Source organism: Euwallacea fornicatus, chromosome 27 (assembly GCF_040115645.1).
Source record: "Euwallacea fornicatus isolate EFF26 chromosome 27, ASM4011564v1, whole genome shotgun sequence".
Taxonomy (NCBI): domain Eukaryota; kingdom Metazoa; phylum Arthropoda; class Insecta; order Coleoptera; family Curculionidae; genus Euwallacea; species Euwallacea fornicatus.
Genome location: NC_089567.1, coordinates 1,400,355 through 1,424,427, shown reverse-complemented (window position 1 = coordinate 1,424,427; position 24,073 = coordinate 1,400,355). Strand labels below are relative to the sequence as shown.

Sequence of the window (24,073 nt, the reverse complement as noted above, 5' to 3'; positions counted from 1 at the left end):
TACCAGGAGAATTTTCTATCTGTTTATACTTACTCTCTTTTGAACGTTTACAGATAAATTAAATACAGCCGACATACAGCGAAAACTCAAAAAGTGAGAAGCAAATTTTTTTTAACAAATTATTAATTCCTAAATGTGCGTTTTCATCAAATAGCACGAAAGTTTAAAGTATTTTAAAACAACAATATAAATATTATTTAAAGAAAAATACATTCTACTGGATTATAAATAGATTGACGAGCGGAAGGTTACTCTAGTTTTCCTGAAACTGAGAATAACTCTCTAGAATTAATAAGGGGCTAACACGTTTTCTGTCCTCAAATGTCGGATTTAAGACCCGCAGTTCTGTTACCTTCCCCGTAACTGACAACTAATCCAGGAAACTTTACCTGGAGGTTAGTTAGCTTCATTGAAACGGTCGGGTAACTGCTATTATTGATTGACTTCTTCGATTTCATGAAAGTTACCTCATAATTAAATCTAGCGAAAGTAGATGATGTTGCGGTCTATTCGCTCTTACTAACTAACTAACTAGTTTTAAACGTATTCAAGTAGAAAAGTACTAAATCCCATCAGCTCGCTACCGATACTAATGGGATTCTGCAATACGGTGCAATATGACACAAGTCATACAAAATAACATTTCCGAATTACTCGCATATATGATTAGTAGTGTATTATTAAATATACGTTTCTTCTCTAATTCTGCCGTATTAGGAAGAACTCAGAATAAAAATGTAAGAATTTTAATTTATTTCAGTTGCAATCTGATCCCGTTTGTTAACTAAGTTACAAAACACAAGAATCTTGAAAATTGATGTGTATTTCCAACAGTCACCTTCCCAAGCACGCACGAGAGAATTCTCAGATATAAACAACTTTTGTTTAACTACTCGTGTTTTTTTCTATATTGTTCCTCAGAGAGTTGCGGACACACCGGAAAAAAAGGACGCCAGATATTATAAGTTGTTGTCCAGAAAATCTACTGAACCAAAAGTGTTCTACACAATGAGGATAAATTACCCACAAACTACTGCAAGAACATGAAATAGAGCCTCATTAATTTTAAGTCCGCCGAATTCAAATTTAGTACTCAATCTTAATAGCTTAAAATTCAATAATATTCCTAGCAAAAAGTTGCTTTGCAGAATCACTATAGTTTAATCTGTTTCTCGAAAGTCCAACATACCAAATAGTATTATAAATGAATGAACAAACCAATAATGTTACTTTCATAATTGTTTAACATGAAGGAATGAATGCCTTCACACACTTCAATCGCTCATGTCTCTAAATCATCGAATTGTCCATGGCAAGGGTAAGTAGTGGGGGAACATGGTATAGAGTAAGAGATGTTACAAAAAGCTGCGTAATTTTGAGGTTTGTTTTTGTCTGTTACAAAATTCTCCTTAAAAAAACGTAAGACAAAAAGTTAAAATAAAATATTATGAGTATAATATAAACACACTGTAAGGAAGTTAAATCTCATTTGCTATATATATATATATATATATATAGGGTGATTCGCAAAGCAACCGACACAGAACAGGTGCGTGTAAGAGACTTTAAAACATTTCGATTTTTTATACGAAGTTTTTTCCTGAGGCTTACAGTTGCCCAGATATTGGTTTCAGAGGATGAATAAAAAAATTGAAAAAATTCTCTATTTCAGAAAAGGTTTAACCTAGAATCACTATATTTAAGAAATATTTTTGTTTATTAACGTCTTTATTTGCTGAAATTTTGAAGTGGCTGACAACTTAGTGTGAGGCGGTTTAGCAGTGGGTCACTATTAAAATTATACGAATTTTTTTAACCTTAACCAAATTAAAAACTAAAATTTATCAATATGATAGTAAATTTAATATAATATCTTTTTGTACTCTCATACATTTTTCGAAAAGTCATTCGTTATTGAGGAAAAAAGAACTACGAAATTACGTTCCTTAAAGGCCTTAAGGCCGTGCTCCAACTACTCTTCAGTTGCTTCGTTGCTAAGATAGGGATATTGCTAAATCTGATATTATTCAAATTTCTGCAGATTACAAGTTTTTAGCGTATATTCATTTTGCTTGTAGTACTTTGTAGTCAATACGGCTGGAAAATTTACATTTAATGAACGAGTTGATATGCTGCTAGTACTGGGGTACTGCTAAGGTAATTGCCGAAGAAGTAAAGATAAATATTTCTAGGTTAAACCTTTTCTGAAATAAAGAATTTTTACAATTTTTTTTATTCATCTTCGGAAACCGATATCTCAGCACCCATAGGGATCAGGAAAAAATTTCGTATAAAAAATCAACATATTTTAAGGTCCCCTACACGCACCTATTCTGTATCGGTTACGTTGCGAGTCACTCGGTATAATTCAATATATTAAAAATTGAGCAGACTTTTTTATGACGACCTTCTAAAGAACTAAAACGCTGAAAAATCAACTATCAGCCATTTTAGACTTTATTTTCATGGATATGTTGTACTTACATATAAAAAAATTTTATACAAAATATTCTAAAAACATGCACAGACATAGAAGAAAACATAATGTAACCACACCGCACCGCACCATTTTCTTGTTACACATCGAAACACCGTGAGACAAGAATTTATACGTAACAGAATATCGTCGCGTATGACATCAGCATTATGTGCTAACTTTTTGTTTTAATTATTTAAAACAAAATTTTCAATTTTGACTATATTATGGAGATTCGTCTACAGATTCGTCCATTAAAGAAATAGTGATAGAGATAGGCAACAAAACATCATATTGCAACGCTGTCGTTTTCCAACATTTATGGATGAAACTACGTAACAATGTCACGTAGCACCGTAATGGAAAATCGGAACATCGCGGGGTTCTCTCGACTGTTGGTATTTCGTCATCATATCAAAGAAACAATATGTGCTGTTGTCACACTACTCCCTTGTAGTACTGGGTGGATTTTCGTAATATACATGTATACAATGTAGACGTAATATACAATGTGTTCACTTAACAGTCCCTTGGATTCCTATAACCTTATTTATGAGTTCATGGAAAATCAATTACGGGAATTTATATGGAAGTAATGAAGGTAAATTTTAAGATTAGTGACGACTCTATAGGGTGTCCGAAAAAAGTGGGGCGTCATGATGTGTAATTTTTTCAAATTGTATTACCTGCTATTTTTCATGTTATAGAATCTTCTTTTGATCCTATGTTAGTTCCTAGATTTTATTACCCCACGATGCAGTGACCCGAAGCTATGACGTTTTAAAAAATTTTTTAGACATTTGCAATGCCTCATGAAGAAATTCATACTACAATTCACTTAAGTCAGGTTTTGATTATTTTAGGATAGAGTTGTATGTGAGATTAGGTTAACAGATGTGAATATTCCTCATTTAGCCAAAAATTTTCGATATTTTTTTTTTTTTTCAAATTGCATAGTGTGTTTTTATGACGTTGCACGAAAAAAAAATTAATTTTCCACTTTAGTTATAAAATAATGTCTATTTATCGCAAATACCAATGGAATTATTTATTACTTTGGCAAAACCTGCATTCATTGCTAAGTGGCTGAATATTAAATATATGTTGCCATGGTTTTGATATTTTTTTGTTTTAACTTTTTACCACTCATTTACGGCTCTCTGTTTCTTAGAAATTTATGTATTTTAAAACTGGCCATCGCAATATATTAGTACGGTTTATGTAATTGGTTCACGTGATGGAAATTGCTTACTAGTATTTCAGCACAGGCATTCCTAATAGATAGCATCCTAATGTAAGGGCCTAGAGAGTCTAAAGTAGCGTTTCAAATAGACAGGAAGTGTTATTATGAAAAGAAAAGTCGAAAGAAGAGGGCCTTAGGAGAGGAAAATCAACTGGACATCAATTTATCAATAGAGGAAAACCCAAGCATTAGCGTAAGAGAAATTGATCATTAAGTAAATGAGGTGTCAAAACTTACAACAAACAACGTTGAAACCATGGCAACGCATGCTAAACACTTAGGCACATGGGCATGAATACAGATTTTCCTGAAATAATTAATAATTCCATTAATATTTAAGATAAACATGACATTTTTTTTATATCAAAATGATGAAAATCGAAGCTGAAAAGGTGAAAGTTAAAATCGTTATTGGAAACGCCTTGGGCGTATTTTTGGCTAAATGAATATTCATTCGTGCTAAGCTGATCCTGCATGAGAATCTATCTTAAAATGATCAAAATTTAACTTAAGCTAATTATGGTATTAATTTTTTCATGAGGCGCGGCTAATGTCTAAAATTTTTTTTAAAACGTTTAAAACGTAAGACAAAAAAATTTAAGAATGAAGACATCATCAAGAAAAGATTTTATTATATAAAAAACATGCTGGTGATCCGATTTAAAAAAATGACTCGTCGGTTTTTTGGGACATCTCGCAGAATTGTCACCAATTTTCAAAATTACCTTCACCAATTTCACATGCATTTCCATGATTGATTTTTTTATGAAAGCACAAGTAAGCTCATAGGAGTTCAAGGAGCGGTTAAATGGACATACTGCAGTGCTCATCTGTTTTCCGTCCTTACTTATAATCAGTTGCAGTAGGGTAGTGGGAGAATTTATCATTGGTTTTATCACGGATTATTGTAATAAAAAAAACTTTGTATGCATTTGTTTAACCTCCAATTTATCCGGCATTCATATAAATCGTAAAATTATTATTTTGATTTCGATGACACGGTCATATAGCTTGTTTGTATGATACACGCCGACATTCTGTGTCCTTTAAATTCTTGACTCACCGTAATATCGATGCGTAACAAGAAAGCGATATGGGACGATTTGTGCTATATGACGATCTGTTGCATGTCTGTACACGTCTTAAAATGATTGAAAAACATTTATAAAAATAATCTTAAAACCGTCCAGGGTATTGGTTCAAGATAACAACAAAGAAAAAGGTAAAATAATTAACTTTGGAAACAGAGCCAGTCCAAATTCGAAAGTTTTTACCTATTCGATTCTTTCAAAAAAAAGACATATAAAGAGGATTTCTCCAGATTACGATTCCTTCAGCAATTTTATTGTTCCGCGAGTAGGAAGTTTAGGTTTTTACGGCAAATAAAAGAAACTTGAGATAAAAGAGGGGACAACTTCTGGTTAACGATTATTGACTAATTGAAGTAGAGGAACAGTAGAGAAACGGACTTTCTCCAATCAAATACCTATAGAAGCATTTTTACTAACTGTAATTCCCCTGGGTTATTGACATTTTAGCTCTACAGGGTGTTATTTAAGTATGTGGTCAAACTTCAAAACTGTTCATGTGCACGATTCTAAGACGAACATTTTATGACGGGTAATGCTGCGTTTTCGAGGTACAGGGTGTACAACTTTATTTTTTTTCTTTGTGTTATTTAAAAAAGAAACTCCTAAAAGACAAGAAGACGCAAACAGAAATAACGTTGGAATTTGCTGAGAAATTTTAATAAAGCACAAAGAAATGTTTTAAGCTAGAAATTATTTGTCTCGTTTTGCTAGCGGTCTGCACAGGGTCAACGCCGGAAATTTAAGATAAATCTAACAAGAACAACGCTTTATTAAAACTACACTTAAACAAATGCTATATTTTTTTTTGTAAAACATCATTTGGACATGCGTATATGCTCAATTTCAACAAAATCGACTACAGGATTTTTACAAAAAAGTGATTTAAAAAGAAATATTAAGACACCATATCTTGAAAACTAAGCATCACGGGATATATATTTACATAAACTTTTCATCTTAAAATTAGTCAAAGTATTTCCTCTTGAAGTTCGGCCACATACTTAAATAACACACCATATATCCTCCAAAGCAGTTTGCAATACGAATGTTGAGATTTTGCGCAACATAGCAATTCATTAACTTACCCGAAAGTTCAGACGCTTGCGGATCTTCGATGGAATCCTCGGAACCTGAAGACCTCAAACTTTCCAATCCGCACTTGCTTAGCAAGAGGATGCTGAGCAGACTTATGGAGCACACGAGAAGTAGAAGCCGAGTGAAGAATCTGGTGCCCAACAGTCTTTTCATAATTACGTTCTTGGACTTAGTTTTCCTGAAATTAAATAGAAACAGTAAATATCAATTATGCGAGCAGCTTGACATGCCATGAACACTTCTCAATCCAAATAATTCGCAAATTAAATTCCTGATTAAAGTGACACATCGCTAACGACAAGATTCGTTCACGTCTCCAATTTAAACTAAATTAATTCCTGCAAACGCCTTCGTCCTGAATTCTATTCCCCCAAGTCCTGTCTATTTATTCCTTAACAAGATCCTAGGCGATACGAGCAATGAATAAGTCTTATTTCGTTTCCACACCCTCCGTCCTGCTTCACTCCTCATAGGATATAATGTTTGAAAATTGCTCAAAAGTAATGGATTTGGCAAGAAAATAATCAAATGATGTGATCTGGAAAATTATCATTGATCAAATTAGAGGTCTTTTCTTCGAAAGTCAATTTTCAAAGAAGTGTTCGGTTGAAAGAGGAGTAATGTCAAGTTAAACAGGTATAGGCGATTTCGTAGGAATTAATCCGGCACAAAATAAAAACTTTTCTAGAAAAATTTTATTTTTCAACGTGTTTCGCAATTGCTCGAAAATTACCAGACTTCACATTAATATTTTAGTGAGCTCCAAATTGGGAAACGTCATAATAAACCAACCCGTAAAGTTGCAAATTACCAAGATTCCACCACTTTAATGGAAACCGGTCACTGCACAGAGTATACGACTTAAAATTAAAATACAATCGTACTTGCGATGTGCGTTAAATAATGTCTTAATCTACTTAAAAACATTTTTGAGGTAATTATGTCAAAAATTTTACATTTGTCAAACTTTCATTAGCTGAAATTCCTGAACGATTTGAAATAGAATCACACGGTTTGCAAAGTCGAGTCTCAGGTTTGAAATATTTATTTTTGAAAATTTCAAAAATATGAAAATGTGTTCGAAATTCATTTCATTCGACAGATTTTTCAAAATTTTAATATAGGACGCTGCAAACTGCAATTATTGTACCTCAGACCGTTAACGAGTTCATGAAAGTGTTGAAGTTAAATTTTGGTCCATCTCAAGAAAAGTTAAAAGAGGAGGACGCCCTTCATAGAAAATGCTCACATGAATTACTAACACAAATAACAATCCCAAGTCTTAACATTTCTCATGTTTTACACTTTATCACAGACACGTAATTAGTGTCACGGGGATCATCGTCAAGAAATTACTCGTAAACTTCTGAACAACAGGTTGAAGCGTATTGTTTTTCTCGTGTTTTCACGGATTTGCTAATCCTCACACATCAAGTGTATTCGAATGGGAGATAGTTCAATTTGTTAGAAACAAAAGAATCGTTAATTCTTTAATGGAAAATATCTTGTTTTGAGTGAAAATAAATCCGGGCCAAACTGTCCCTAATAGGAATCACATCCTGAAAATATTCTTATTTATTCAAGGGATTGCTGATTGAATCGAAATTGCGTTGGCCTGAAGCTGTTCGTTAGGGAATTTTATGGAAATCAGATCAGGAATTGTAATCTCGTGGGTGTTATTAAAAATATCAATTCATGCTAATTTAAACAATATAGGGGGATTTTTGCTCGAACATAGACCATAGGCGTCTCCACTTTTACACACTTTCCGGACAAATTTATCAGGGAGGGTTCCTGAGTTTGGCGCGTTGCCTGTACAATAAAACACAGACGGCGTTCGTGTTCAATTCGAGCCTCTAATATTTTTCTAACTTATTAAATTTTCAAATGAAATATCGCCACCGAAATATTGGAAATTACCGAAATGCTGGAAATGAATTAATATCGTTCCACAGCTCCCGTACTATAAATTTTGCCATGAGTTTCGCCACCGGTAAAACTTACTAGAGTTTTTTGTCGTTTTCTCCAGTCTCGCTGAATGGGAAAAGTTTTCTCGTACTCGGTTTGCGCTTGTGAAACGGACGTGTAATTGACTACTATGATTTACAGACCAATCGTTATGACTTCAGAACTGGGACAATACAATTTAGACGTCAAATTTATACTAGACGTGACTCACAAGGGGATTGCTTACACTTGCCATTGCCATTTACAGGGTGTTCCTAAATATCATGTAAATACCAAAGGAAATAATTCTTTAGCTCGTTCCATGACTAAAAGCTCATGTAAACGTAGATCCTCAAACGCCTCGTTCCCCATCTACAGGATGTTCGAATTAAAAAAGAAAAAGTTAGTGCCGTTGATGAGTTACGAAATGGAATTTTAGAGTCATTTGAAAGCATAAGAAATGCTCCGAGGGTATTCGAAAAGCTACAGACATTAATGAGAAAAAGGGTGGACGCATGTGTAAGGGTTGAAGAGGTTACTTTCAACAGTTGCTGTAACGTAGTTTCTCTGTTGCAATTATTATTATTATTATCATTTAGGTTACTATTTAGGATCATCCCGAATTTAACTTCTAACAGGTGGTTCCGGGTAAAGTCTCAAATTTCTCAAAAACAGACGATTATCTATGATAAATAATAGCTTACCGATAATAAATTGTAACTTCATCTGACCAATCACTGAAAATCGTTTCTTTTCCTCGATAATCGATGCAGATTCTAACATACTGTAAGGCACCAAAAAGTTTCTAAACCAACTAAAAAAATTATTTTGTGTTTTAAAACCTACCAACAATGCACCGCGGACATATTCGGGGGAAGGAAAGTGAGCATGACCCCTGAAACAAAATTACCTGGTATGTTATCAAAACCATTTAACATGCTCGATGATGTAAGTTCTACAGCATGAACAACATTTAGTCCAAATTTTAGCTAACCATCTAAAAAACTGCAGGAACCGTGAAGAAAAATTCACAAAATCATTGTTAAAATCGCAACACCCTGTAGATAGGCGATGAAGCGTTTACTAACCTATGTTGATATGAACTTTTAGCAATGAAATAAGCTTAAAAATTACCCTTTGAAGTGGTCCATGACATTTAGGAACACCCTGTATACGCAAGCTACATTTTGTTCCCTTCTCTCTCTGTTAATCAAAGTATTAAAATTTAAAATAATTTAGAAGAAGAGTAATGATCCATTCATGAATTGTTTCGCAAATCCCAAATCCATTAGCAATTATACTTAAGCCGCATACTCCCATTGGATTACTCTGTGATATAATGGGATAACCAATTACCTGAAAGTCCGAAATGACTATGTTTTTCAGACGAATATTTACGAGGACAGTCCCAGAAGTACCCGATCCCACATATAGATGGCAATTTTTTTGTTAAAATTTCACGTATATTACTAAGACATAATCGTGTAAAGCTTGCACCTAAAGCTTGACGGTGCTGCGTTGATTTGTGCCATTCTTAGTGGACACTTTTAGAGATTTTTTGAACATGAAAAAAATTGATAATCAGTACGTGATTCAATACTTTCAGTTGGCATGTCTTCACTTATCCAACATTAAAACGGAGTTAGATTTTACTCTGGGTGAATTTGATCCTTCGCTAACAACTGTAAAATATTGGGTTTAATCGCGCTCGTGCGAGCTGCCAAGACGATCTCCGCAGTGGTCGATCGAGTGACACTCCAAATCTGACCACTCCAGAAATTATGGCGACAATCCACAAAAATGTACTGGAATATCGTCCACTAAAATTGCTAAAGTTAGCAGACGTGATAGGCATTTCAAAAATACTGGACATCGCATGCTGACCGAACAATTGGATATGGGAAAGCTGTGCGCAAGATGGGTGCCGCGATTACTCACAAGTGAACAAATACATCACCGTGAGGATGTTTCAAGGGAGTGTTTGGCAAAGTTTTTGCGTCGATTCATAACCATGAATGAAACACGGGTCCATCATTTCACACCTGAGACAAAAGAGCAGTCAAAACAATGGACTTAAAGGGGAGAATCGAGTCCAAAGAACGCGAAAACCGTTCCAACTGCATAAAAGCTGTTGGCGTCAATTTTTTGGGATGCATGAGAGATAATTTTTATTGACCATCTCCCTAAAAGAAAAATAATAAATACAGAATATTATATATGTATATTTATTGCAGCGTTTGATTGATGAAATTAGAAAAAAGCGACCGCATTTAGTGTAAAAGAAAATGTTGTTTTGATTAAAGCAACGCGCACTAATCCATATTTTCGTCATCCCGATGACCAAAATCAATCAACTTGCTTTCGAATTTTTTCCTCGCCAGATTTAGCCCCCTCAGACCATTTTCTGTTACCAAAGTTGAAAAAATTGCTCGGCGGAAAGAGATTTGTCAATATTGAGGAGGTGGAGTTTGAGGTTGATGCCCATTTTGAAACATTCGAAGCTCCTTACTGTCAATAAGATACAGAAACTATAAAAAATCGCCCTGAAAATGTGTGGCAATCTCAAAGAATAATATACCGAGAAATTATATAATATTTTCATTTTTTTTCTTAAAGTGTTAAGACAGGTACTTCTGGGAGTATCCTCGTACTTTATAATAGAAGCAGAACTGAAAGCCGGTCTGAACCCGTTATTGAGTATATGTATATTAATGGGTGTCCATTTCTGGACCTTAACCATGGGGATTTCGCTAACCATAGGACATGCCAGGTCGATTAAATTGGTGCAACTTTGAACAATATAATCGTAGTAAAATCTATAATCGCAATCAACTCATTAATGTTTCGCTATTGTTAGTACTCCTTTGTCCAAACGAATCTCCGTGGCATCACCTTTTATTCTTTGTTTTTTTTAAATTATTATTTTGGTTGCTACATCCCATGCGTAAGTTTGTCTTTAAGAAAAAACTGAACTCACTTGAATTCAACGTCTTAAAAAAAAATGGGGCACTCTTTTATCAAGTGTGAAAATTAGCATTCTTCTGCCAAAAAATCCGACCATAACGTTCGACTTGAACATTTCATTAAAACATTTGCTCAAGCCAGTCCCGACCTCACAGAAGCCTATGTCAGAATGGAAAAACATTCATTACATAACGAGCATTTGAGGCCACAAGTTAGGATCCAAATGCCTAGATCCTACGTAAAAAAATTTAACAGAGTAGTTTTTTAATATATTTTTTTAATAATAAAAGTAAAAATGGCTCTGTCCAATGAAAAACTATAGGTGAAACCAATCTTTAAAGATTGACATCGATCAAAAGTTTGACTAGCGACATAGCATCGAAAACCAAAGTTTTCCTCGTATACTCATTTTTCCCCGTCCATGGTAATGTGCTGCCACTGACCCCTATCGAAATAAATTGAAGTAAATTTTTAGCTTCCACCTAAGATCAATGAGCCAAATAAATCCCGAAGTAGAAACGACTTTGGTGAATCGAAAAGCAATTTTTTCTATAAACGTGAATATCGCATACCTCCAACCATGAAATGGGACTTAGCTGGGTCTCATATAACTTTCAATATTTCACAAATAAAAAATATACGCAATTTCTTGTTTATTTCTCTTCGTACATAATTTTTATATAGCATTGTTCCGAACGAAATTGGATACTACAGGATCATGTAGCATTCATGATAGCTATGCATTGTGTCCAAAATGAGGATGTTGAGGGTAGCAGATGCAGGTAATAGATGCAGACTTGGTTAAACGAAGATTCACGGTAGAAACAGATTCTCAGGAATAATTTTCGGTTTTCAGTTATATCGGAAAAAAAATGAAATTTTCGAATTTCTATTTGTTTCCTCCAGCTGCAATCTCTAGCAATATCTCAATGAATAGTAATAGAAAGTTTTTTTTTTAATCACCAAAAAACACATCAGTGACGTGCTGAGAAAAGAAGTTGATCATTCTTGGAAACGAAAAGTGATTTTAATTTTCATTATATCTTACCATAACTTGGAAAAAACATAGAAAAAAAAACGCAACTCGAACGTTTTGGTTTTTTCAAAATAACTGAAAAACCAAAACCAATTTTGAAGGTCTGCTTCCAGCGTAAAACTATTTCCTTGAATGCGCAATTTTCTCTCATTTAACTCGGTCTGACTGATATTTAACCAAAACACACAGTATTCAGGGAAAGTTTAGCGGAAGGTGCTTTTAGAGTTTCGCAGCCCCGTAAACCAGTCAATTTTAAATTATGTGGTCCAACAGATCCCAGTTCCTGTACAATAAACTTTTAGGATTGCTGACGGGGGATTTACACAGGTTAATAAAGTGGAACTAGGCATAAAGCTTCCTACAACAACCTACAAGCTGATCGCAAATAACATATTCAAACGTCCTAACATTTCAAACGTATGTAACCAAATCGATCGAATCCTTAGGGAACATAATTCAATTTCGCACTAGGTAATCCCTTTATTTTCCCGGATAATTAACGACTTATTGGACATAGCTTTTCCGGGGTTGGGGAATAGAGCATTATGAATATTAACAATAGCTGTCTGTAGATGAACTTCTGGACGATTAATTTTATTATTGCTCTCATGCATCGCGGTTCCCGGAGCTAATTTTAATGACGTAGCATTTTGTAGCTCATTATGCACCCATATACCCGGTATATGGAACACATTTGTTGTATTCACCTGTATTCACTTTGTTAGTTTATTGGCGATCCTGGGCGTGTAAATACGCTTTTTAATTGCTCCTAGGCTTCAGTTATACGCCAACATAGGATATTTACTGGAATAGGAACAATAGGCTGAAGTTATTTTAATTAATTTTAAATCGTTTGTCAGAAAAATTGAATTTCGACCACAGACCGATTATGTTCTGATGTGGACATGCAGGGTGCGAGCTGAGTACGCAGACCAAATTTAAGAGGCGGAATGTGTGAAAAACGTTAAGTTAAACAGTTCATTTTTGCATGGCACGGTAGCGGCTCAGGTCTCGAGGAGCACGTATTTGAATTAAAATTTTCCTTTCGTTATTTCTAACCAAACTAGTAACCTGAACTAACCTAAATTTAAAAATCCATACTGTTCTTGTAGTCGACTCAATGTCATTTTCGAAAAAAATAACTCATTTCCTAAAAAGCGTTCTTAATATTCCTCGCTAAAACCAGCCGGTTCGGAAAAAGAACGAGGTTGAAATGTGCACCGTCCAAATAACAACTATCAAACCATTGAACTATCAAATTAAAAAACTCTCAAGATACCCTGTATCTCAGAAACAACCAGCATTCGCCCATGTTGACATGAGCTTTTTATCTTATTAGGAGTTGGAATTAATTCGTGGCGTTTTTTTTAAGAAAAAAATTTATCGATTTTAAATGAAAATAAAAAAATACATTAATTAAAGTATTGCCCATCGCTTTCTACTACTTTTGACCATCTTTCGGGCAGGGCACGAATACCGCGTCGGAAGAACGCGTTGTCTTTAGATGCAGTCCATGAATCGACCCAGTTCTGACAATCTTGGTAAGAAGTGAAGTTCTGCTCAGACAGACTATGAGCCATCGAACGAAACAAATAATAATCAGATGGAGCAATATCTGGGGAATACGGCGGGTGGGGCAGGATTTCCCATTTAAGTCTTTCCAGGTCTGTTTGTACCGGTTTTGCGACGTGCGGACGAGCATTGTCGTGCAGCAAAATGACTTTGTCGTGTCTTTTGGAGTATTCCGGCCGTTTTTCTTTCAATGCACGGCTCAATCGCATCGGTTGTAGTCGGTAGCGGTCTCCAGTTATGGTTTCATTCGGTTTCAACAGTTCATAATAAATCACACCCCTCTGATCCCACCAAATACAGAGCAGAAGCTTAGACTCATGGATATTCGGCTTTGCCACTGATGTTGACGGTTGACCGAGCTTAACCCATGACTTTCTGCGCTTCGGATTGTCGTAACGGATCCATTTTTCATCACCAGTGACAATCCGATGCAAAAAACCTTTTCTTTTTTCCCGTTGAAGCAGCAGTTCACACGTCAAAAAATGCCTCTCAATGTCCCTTGGTTTCAATTCATATGGAACCCAATGGCCTTCCTTTTGGATCATACCCAAAGTTTTAAGACGTTTTCCTATCGTTGATAAGTTAACTCCCAATGATGTAGACAATTCTTGAAGTGTTTGACATGGGTCTTCGTTGAGCAATGCCCCCAAAGCATTGTCTTCAAATATTTTTGGCTGACCAGGTCGCTCCTTGTCAACCAAGTCGAAATCGCCAGCTTTAAAACGTGCAAACCACTTCCGACACGTTTGCTCAGCTAGAGCATGTTTATCATATACTTCCACTAAAATACGATGAGCTTCAGCAGCACTTTTGTTGATATTAAAGTAATGACGTAAAATTCCCCGCAAAAGCCCTTTATTCGGCACAAATTGTGACATATTCAATAAATTATAAAATGTCGTTATTTATTATTCAAAAAGTGGATATGCGAAGCAAATGACCTCTAATGACCGCTGTTTCACGATAAGTATATTACTGTAGATAACAACGAAATACTGTACCATCTATGCCATCTCTTGTAAAACGCTACGAATTAATTCCAACTCCTTATAAAATTCTTCGAAGCTTCGCCCCTTAAAATTTGTCTGCGTACTTGACCAACACCTTGTATGATCAGACTGCACTGCTCGAAATTAGGGCACCAAAAAATTCGTAAATTATTTGCACTGGTTTCAATGGCCAATTTTTATAGGATTTCGTTGAAGAAATCTGAAAGTTCAGGAATCAAAAAAGAATTTTCTTTAGTTTTCCTCGAAAGGTTAGATGCTTTCGGTTGAAGCTCGACCTATAACATTGTCCGTAAGCGATCGGGAAATTGACCGCATGCAGCGGCGGTCTCCATAAACAACTTATTAAAGCGCAAACTTATTGTTCATTTCTCCAACCCTGTATAAACAACATAACTTTTCTACGCCAGGAAATATATCTGTAAAATCAAATCGTTCCATTTTATAGGGTCTAAGCACGACATAGCCCCATTAAACCACTGCATCAACAAAGCAGGAATGACGGATCTTTGACACATTTAACGGTTGTGTACGTATAAGCTAATTAAAATGCTGTTTTAAGTGGGTCGTTCCCCTTGGCTTGTACTGCAGACATCAAATTTTCATATCTCCAGGACTACAAGTTCATTACAATTGGGGGTTAGTGGAGCAGCCCTATTAAAAATTGCATTCGTCGCTGACAATTTACGAAATTAGATCTGGGATTTAACGTCCCACCTGACCATCGCAGGTTCTGGAAATTGACTTATGCAACTTTTATTAGGCCCTGAATTCGGACGTTTTAATACAAATTCTTACCTGTTTGGTGACACCGTTGGAACTGCATTGATCGTGGATTTTTCAGTGAAAGCCAGAGTCCTCCTGGAATGAAATCGCGGAGTTATTATTGAAGATAGAAAGATCTAAAATTTAAATTCGCCTTCACAGACGTCTTAATACCGTTAAATTATACTGACACTTTATCTAACCCGTATTCTTATCCCCGCAATCCCAAGAAACATTCAGGAAGGTGGGAATAATGGCTTGCAAGGGGCTTGAAATAAATGTCTCGCACCAACCCTCATCTAAACCCGCTCGCTTTATTTGGGACTATCAAAAGTTGCCTTTAATATCGGTCTCGACATTTAATTTTGAACCCGAGGAGGAAGTGGAAACATTTTTAAGTGCCTTGGAAAGGAAAGCTCATAATCAATATTACTTCAATTCCAGCGTTAATACATACATTTTTATAACAAATTCTACACTACAGTACAGGAGGCCGCTATTTTTCCATTCAATACAGAAGATATCTAGCAATTTATTTGAAAACCCTTAAACTCATATATATTTTCATACTTAACGGTTACAAGAGAGTGTCAAGTGTATAGAGCGAGCTGGTGAAGATTTATAACGGTAATGATGTCCTGACAACTGACAAACTCCTAGAGTAGAATATGAGAAATCGGAATGTAAAGTGGCCTTATGAAAGCTATATATTATGTTTTCACGCTCTGTTGCATATAAGGGCGTAAGCAAGTCGGCTTTGAGTGTTCAGATATGCCGTGTTTAAAAGAAGCAAAAAATGCTGAGAGAAAATCGTCAAAGCTGGTGGTTCTGGAAGAAAATCAAAATCAATATTTTAATAATAGATTATGTGTAGATTTTCATAATGCGGATTGTTCGATAGAAGTGTTTATCAGAAGTTTGTGGCGGTATTAATCTTAATCTATGAGTGAAACAAAATTTAGAATTCTAAAAGTTGCCATAAGACGTTTTCCTAAAAGCCTCCGGCGAGGTAAAGCTCACCCCACGCACTTATTTTGCAAGTACACTGAAAGTCGAATATAAAGACAACGAAGACCGAATAAAAAGGGTCGTTATATCCGGTCGTCATTACATCAAAGCCTGTTTTTCTGCCGTTAAGAAAACATGAAAAAAAAACACAGGAAAATCTATTACAAAAATTAAAAATTACATCAAATAAATACCAAAACGAAAATTATTTAATATAACTTTGAACTTATTTATATTTACATATGTATATATGGTAAAACGCATTATTTATTCAAACATTCTGTAGCTTTTATTCGCTATTTGTAACATAAGTAAAAATAAATCAAAGCAATTTATTTCTGTATGGAACTAAATTCATTGAAAACACTTTTGCTGCTAGAATAACTGTACAGACAAAATTGTTCTTACAACTTGTAGAGCATCTACAATTGATGGCGGCTTAAAATCTTCACAATCACCATAGTCTTCATCACTGTCATCTTGGATATCTTCAATGATGAGCATTTCATTTGCAACTTGTTCAGTTGATAAAGCACCGTTTGTTTCCAAGTGAAGATCAAAATTTACGAAATCGTTCTATAATTTATCTGACAATGTAAGGTTCTTTTTATCACAGCAAGAGTCACTTCATCTTTTTTTTAATATCATTATTTGTCCTTCTTGCCTTCAGCTAGAAGAACATCGTCCTCCGCGTCAAAGTCATCAGCTACTGGTGCCAGTTCTTAACCTACATGTCTAGAACAATTCGCGATTGTTTGGGGATGAGCCTCTGTTCCATGCATTAGAAATCATTGATATTACATCAAAAATATTAATAGCACATTCCATGATTTACTGATTGTTTTCAATAACATTCATTAGTTGGAGTTTTCTGAAATGAACTTTCATTGATCTCACGATAGCCTAGTCAACTGGCTGCTGAATTGATGGGGTGTTTGGTTGGAAGTATTGAACGTTAATAATTTCTCAATTTGACATTTTTAGGTGCGCTGGGGAATTACATAGCAAAAACAATTTTTGTGTTGTTTTTCTTTAACTAAACGTACCATTCTTGTAAAATTTTTATAAACAGGTTGGATGTCGTCCAGGTTTCTTAATTAGACATGTCGAACACAGACAACAGACTTAAAATTCTTAAAACAATTAGGGATTTTCTAATAATAATCACCTTAAATGTGTCTGATCCTGTCATATTGGGAGCAACAAAAAGAGTAATTTTTTCCAGTAACATTATTTCTCCTATGCACTTATCTCTTTTAAATTTTGCTATTTTGTTCGAAGTCATTTTATAGAAAAGACTTATTTCATCCGCGTTAAAAATCTCGACATTCTGGAATGTTCTTTTTAATTTCTGCCCACACAGGTTTGAATCAGTTTCCTGTTACTGCAACTGGTACCCTAGCTACTTCACCACTAATTTTTCCATACACAATATTATGTCTTTGCCGAAAGAATTTAATCCATCTTTCTGAGCATTTGTTCATTGTTTTGGCAAATTGTTCCGCTCCTGACTGTAATATTGGGCCACTGATTGCTGATCCTTTATTTTTTTCCCTTTTAAACAACTTAAAAAAGCCTGATCAAAATCCCCGTAATTGGATGACTTAAGTTTTTTCTCTGGCGACAAATTTCCATTAAACTCAGTTTTGACATTTTTTCGGTTCTTCCAAATTGTCGAAACAGTCGAATGCAATAAGCACGACTCATTTTGCAATGGAATCGCTGTTTTCACCTGCTTCAAGTCTAGAAGTTATAGCTTTCTCCTCGATGAACGAAACTTTTCTTTTTCGCGAAGTAATGTTTTAAAACACAACAAAACTACGTTAACACAAACAAGCTGAATAAATAAATTGAACACAAAACAAAAATTTATATAGTCCTCGATCACATTTCAGCAATTTTCCCGACAATTTCTGTTCTCTTTACGCTTTTCTGCAAAAAATTTATTTCAGTGAATCATTTGTCAACACAAGACATAAATGAAAATATCGACACATAAAAAGCTCAAATTCTATTATTTAAATCAAAAAACCCCTTTGTCACAGTTTTAATTACTTAATGTCAGTAAATAGCTCAAAGAAATTGATTTTTTGTGTATTTATAACAATTCCAATATAAAATAATAAAGTCGACACTGCCAGCTTTCAATTAGAAATTGCGCAAAAAGGGCCCGAAGCTTATAAAAACGCGATGTTTTATCAGCTTTACATACAAATTGAAAAAAAACTACAACCATACGTAACTTTGCCAAATATGTATAATAAAAATAATTTTTTTTTCGATTCGCCTGTAATGCCGCTAGATCCTATTTAAAAAAAAATTTGGTCACTTTTTGAATAAATTTTTAAATAATGCCGGCAGATTGTATACTATAATTACTCTATTATATACCCGTAGCGTCATTATACTCAGATAGCAAACCACCAAGAACATCTTTTTTGCGGACGTTAAAAGCGACTTCGTCGCTACTACCGACGTCGTAATCGGCAGACCTTTTTACAATGGGGTAAATGCAAATTCAACCAAACGTTTGAATTTCCTTCAAGTTGTCGTTATAACCGACATCGTTATTCACGTCTTTCACTGTATTTCGATATTTTTTTTAATTTCCTACTCCCGCTTCTCCAGCCCCCCTCAACGGATCGACTTCACAACGATATCATCGTTAAGCCCGAATATTTCTCTTTCGAATCAGCAGTCGCCGCCCCTGGCACTTTTCACTGGAAAGGAGCTATTTCCGCTCCCACCTCAATGTACAGTGTGGTCTCTATAAATATGGACGTGCAGATATAGAGGACCAAAAGTTTCACATAAATTCGTTAAATATTAAAGTCATTTATTTTCATAAGAATGCTGGAACACATCAAGTATTGCTTTTATTTCTGTATTTTTTGACCTAACAGGTATGTATATAGGGTTCGTCATGTAGCAGATAAATGTTGTTTTTTGCTTTTTTTTATGAAACCCCATATATCATGACGTTTTTGAGTTCTTCGAAAAATTATGAGCATATTTCATCCAACGTGCCCATGTCTGGATCCAACAGGTTTCGAAAAAAAATACAAAAAATAGAAATAACGATATAACTATTAATATTTAGCAAATAACAATATAACTTACTCTATTCTGTTGTATTAAAAGTTCGAACTGAGCCCCTTGATTTTCTGGCACTGGGTAAGCTGCAATTAAAATTCCTCAAGAACTGTTCTTGTCATTCAAGGAGGTATTTGTTGAGCAATTTCATTTTATAGCTCTTCCATATTGTTAAATTTACTTAAATACACTCTGCTTCAGACAACCCCATAAAAGAAATTCGTAGGGGTGAGGTCGGACGAATCAAATTGCCATTTTGCGCAAATATTTCAATAACTGTTAAACTTTAACATGGATATGTTACATAAAATATGTTCAAATATTTTTTAAAACTTAAAAATATGAACATACTGATGAGATTCCATAAGAAAATGAAAAGAAAAACTACACTTATCTACTATATGGGTAACCCTATATACATGTCTGTTACGTCAAGAAATGCACAACTAAAAACACTATTTGACGTGTTCCAACATATTCATGAAAAACATTTCCTTCAATGTTTGAAAATTTATGCGGGACTTTTGATCTTCAATGAATTTCCTCCATTTCCATAATAGAGTCGCACTATATTTCATTTTTCTTCAACAGAATATCCCATGGGAAAAATATTTTGTTGCAGTCCATTGGCAATATTACTACTAAGAATGTTTACAAAACAATGACAGCTAGCTACAGCTATGTTTTTTTCCATGACAACTTTGAGAATGAAAATTTTAAACGTGTCCACAGGACACACGGCTAGAACAAATGTATGACATATATGTAACCCTTAGGTATGCAGCAAATCAATTTGGTTTGCATGCAAACACCATAATTCTTATTTCTTGCCTTGCTCTCAACAGACTTAATTTTTGTCCCGTTCTGCCCGACGAATATCGTCTCTCACTTTCCATGATATTTTTTATTTATTTTTTTTTATGATTGTAGTTCTCGTGGTCCGGTGCTCAAGCTCACAATGGCAGTGATAATAAAGCCCACTCCCCATACAAAATTGTTATTTTTCCATGTCCATGCGACTGCACATCACCAAACATTCCGTAGCACATCCAGATTCGACTTTGCCATGTGTGGAAGTGCAGCATTGGAAGGGTTTGACATTAAATCTTGTATTTTGTTTAACAACGCGGAAAAAAGGTGAACAGAGAAAATTCTTAAATGTATGAGGCTTCCGCCTGGTTGAGACAGGCACCTGTCTGCTCATCGGTAATCTGCTGCAGAGCAGGACATAAATGATGCACCAAATTGGTGTCAATGCAAATCCTCCACTGTATTTTCCCAAAACTGACATAAAAATAGTTTTTTACCTTAATGTCATTCCTAATACGAGTTAAATTTTTTTTAAATATACAAGTATACAAAAAATATTTTTTTGTTTATTTAATTAATTAATAATAAAATTGAAAATATATGCAAAATACAAAATACATAAATATAAAAAAATTTAAATCGACTCATTGATTCGCGTGAAAATTGACTTTAAAATTGAGCGAAGTTTTAGTGGTGCGTTAATTTTGACGTGACGTGTTTTATTAATATGTACGTGGGAGCGACGTAAAAGGTCAACCCGGAATCTCTCCTGAACCTGAAAATCGCCAGTTCCACAATTTCCATTACTGCGCTTATCGGAAGCGGTGTCTGGAAAGCTAAATAATGAAAGTTCAAGCACAAATCTTATTAAGGAACATTATGAAAATATTTTTGTGACTGTAGCATTATCTCGTCTAAACGATGCCGTTGACGTCATGGAATGTATGGAAGAAAACCCCTGCATCACAGGCAATTTCTGGGCACAGATTTTTTTCCCGAATAATTTTTGTCATATAAGTTTACCCTCCGAATTGAATACTTCGGAAAAGTGGCTTCCAAAAATGAATGTACTAACTTTTTATAAGTCTGTAAAATGGGAACGATTGGCGTATTCACCCTAAAACAAAAAGAATTCTACTTCGCATCCTAGTTTTTAGTGCTTTATTGTGGTATTTTCAAAAAAGGAAATTAAATGATAACAACTACTATTAAACACGTCACAAAAACTAGAAGTCGAGTTGGCCCTTCGTTCTTATTTTAATGTTTATGGTTTCCTTTTATAACCCTCTAAAAAGTTAAAATTTCATTTCTTAATGCCGTTTTCTTGTAAATGTCTAATGGTAGGAGCAAACGACAATCTCTGTTAATAATGCTAGGCCCTTTTCCGTATCTTTATATTTAAATTAGAATGGACATGGTGTTAAAAATGATTTAGCCTTAAGCAAATAAACTACGACATAAAATTAAACTTTTTCTAATACAATGCCAATGAAGCACGTGTCATATAGGATAGGAAAATGTAGTGGCAAGATCGCAAAACGAATTGAACCTTCCAGTAGAAAGGGAAAGACGATGTTGGGCAGCCCGAAGACAGCAGTTTCTCCCAAGAAGCTTTATCAGACGTGTGTGTACATAAAATTAGTAAGGTACACTTCTGGACACAAAATTAGGGTCACTTAAAGAATTTCTCAAAGCTTATATAGGGCACTTTTTCAGCTGAAAATGGCGTCTGTTCCAAATCTAAAACGATATAAAACAATTATCACATATTTCGATGTGCGTTCCACAAAACGATCTCGTATCATAATTCCCAAAATGCGTTATGAGCATTTTTTTATTCTGTATATCTGCATATTGCAAACTCTACGACTGGTTTCATTATCATGCTCACTTTGTCCTTTCGTGAAAATGCCCTTTAATCATATCGTTGCGGCACGAATTGTGGTGGCTAGACAAGATGGTGGCAGAAGAGCGAAACTAGAAGAAACTGTGGAGTAAGTCGATTTAGTGTGCAATGAGTACTTCGGCGGTCTAAAGAGACTGAGCTGCTCATTAGGAAACCCTAATTAGGACGAGAAAGGGTTGTGTCGGGACCCCTTTCTCGTATTTCTTACTTTAAGGAACCAAGGGGCTACGGCAATTTCCCTTCAAATTCGTCTGCAAGAAGGGAGAAATGGAAACGTAAGAGGGTGGACCGTTAGGAGGCGATTTCTTGCTGCAGAACTATGCTCTCGAACTAGAGCTAAAGGGCCTCTGCTTTCTCATGATCACCGAACTGCCAGGTTGAATTTTGCCCGAGAATACTTTAGCTGGACAGCACAGGAGTGGAGTCGTGTGTTGTTTTCCGATAAATCTCAATTTTGACCTACGGACAGACGTGTAATAATGTGACGATGACAAATCGAGAGAAATGCCCAAGCATGTATAGCTGAACGGGTTCCCTTTGGTGGTGGCTCCATTATGACAGGGGGAGAAATTTCCATTGAATCTCGTGCCGAGTTAGTCGTCGTCCGAAATAAAACTCTGAATGCGTGCAGGTACCTGACAGAAGTTCTTGAAGACCATGTTGTACCGTCCATGGTTATTGCTGAAGAGAACGCAACTTCATGCATGATAATGCACGGTCTCACGCCGCTTACACACCAAATCGTATGATTACCACCTCTTTTGATGAGGTTCACATCCCGTGACTTGTCTAGCCTGCTCGAAGTTCGAATTTGATACTCGATAGAGCATGTTTGGAATGCGATAAAGAGCCGGTTAAGGAGACATCTGCCGACTCCTAGAAGTTCCAGACAGCTTCATGAAATGCTGGTGCAGGAATGGGGGAATCTGCCGCAGAATGGGATCCAAAACCTCATTCAAAACATGCCTCGTCGTCTACAAGCTGTTATCGCTGCTATTAAAGGAAATACTCTGTACAGAAATCCATAAAAACTTTCGTGTCCGAGAGAAATGAACATTCTTTAATTTCGTTATTTTTAGTATATTTTTCAGCAAAAACAAACGTTTCTTTTGACAACAAATCACCATTTCTTCATGAAAAATTTCACAACAACATCGCCACATTAATTTACTAATTATGTTACATGTGAAAAAAAATTGAATGAACCATAAGCTGTTAGAGTAAATGCAAATTACGATGCGATCCTACTTTAAAGCCTGGGAGAGTAATATAATGTAATTTTATATATATAATATTCGATATTAATATGATTATTTTACACCGATTATTAAACACCGACCAAAATACCACGATCAATCAATCAACACAATCAAACAGACATCGCTAGTGTGTATGAACCCTAAATGTATATGTGTGTAAATGTATCTTCATTTCAAACATCATCTGCGCCCTGATTATCGACAAAAGTGAAAATCGCATTTTTTTTCGATATCGATTAGCCAAAAAATTTCATTGTTCAATTTCATTGGCCAATAATTTAATTCTCATTGTCGCACGTTCTTAGAAAATCAGGGTCGGGGCTTTGTTAGGTCCATAACATTTTCGTCGTTCGTAAAGGTCGCCATTCGGTTTTTGAAAGCACCCTACCGACCCTCACTATGTGGGTAGGGCGTTCAGGAGTTTTACTGCCGAATTTCGCCAATCAATAGTATTTGGCCGCCAGCAACCTAATATACATTTGTTAAATTAATTTCGAAACAACAGATGAAGGAAAAACATTCGTAAATCTTTTAACTTAAAAACCTGAATGAGGAAAAAGGGAATATCACACCTGTGTTTGAAATTTCAAGTCGACTCCAAAACTAAAAGAATTTTTACTAGCCACGCTAGGACAGTATAAAGGTATCTCTATCGGTTGTTAATTCAGGGACAGTACAAGATTAGAAGTACATTTGCATTGCGGGCAGACTATAAAATAGGTATAAAGCGAAGTATAAACAATACAGTATTTAAAAAAAATGAAAAGCTCAAAAGCTCAAACCCACACAATCTGTTTAAAG

The 24,073-nt window shown here is 35.2% G+C and overlaps 1 protein-coding gene across 1 annotated transcript in view; it reads right to left on the bottom strand.

Annotated features, from left to right (window-relative positions):
- The window catches only part of Csgalnact (Chondroitin sulfate N-acetylgalactosaminyltransferase), a 199,016-nt gene that overhangs the window by 112,401 nt on the left and 62,542 nt on the right, over positions 1-24,073 (bottom strand). Inside the window, exons 3-4 of the mRNA XM_066297031.1 lie at positions 15,230-15,292; positions 5,896-6,083 (exon numbers count right to left, since the gene is read on the bottom strand). Coding sequence (XP_066153128.1) covers positions 5,896-6,058 — 163 coding nt within the window. The 5' untranslated portion in view covers positions 6,059-6,083; positions 15,230-15,292. The remainder of the gene's footprint in view (positions 1-5,895; positions 6,084-15,229; positions 15,293-24,073) is intronic.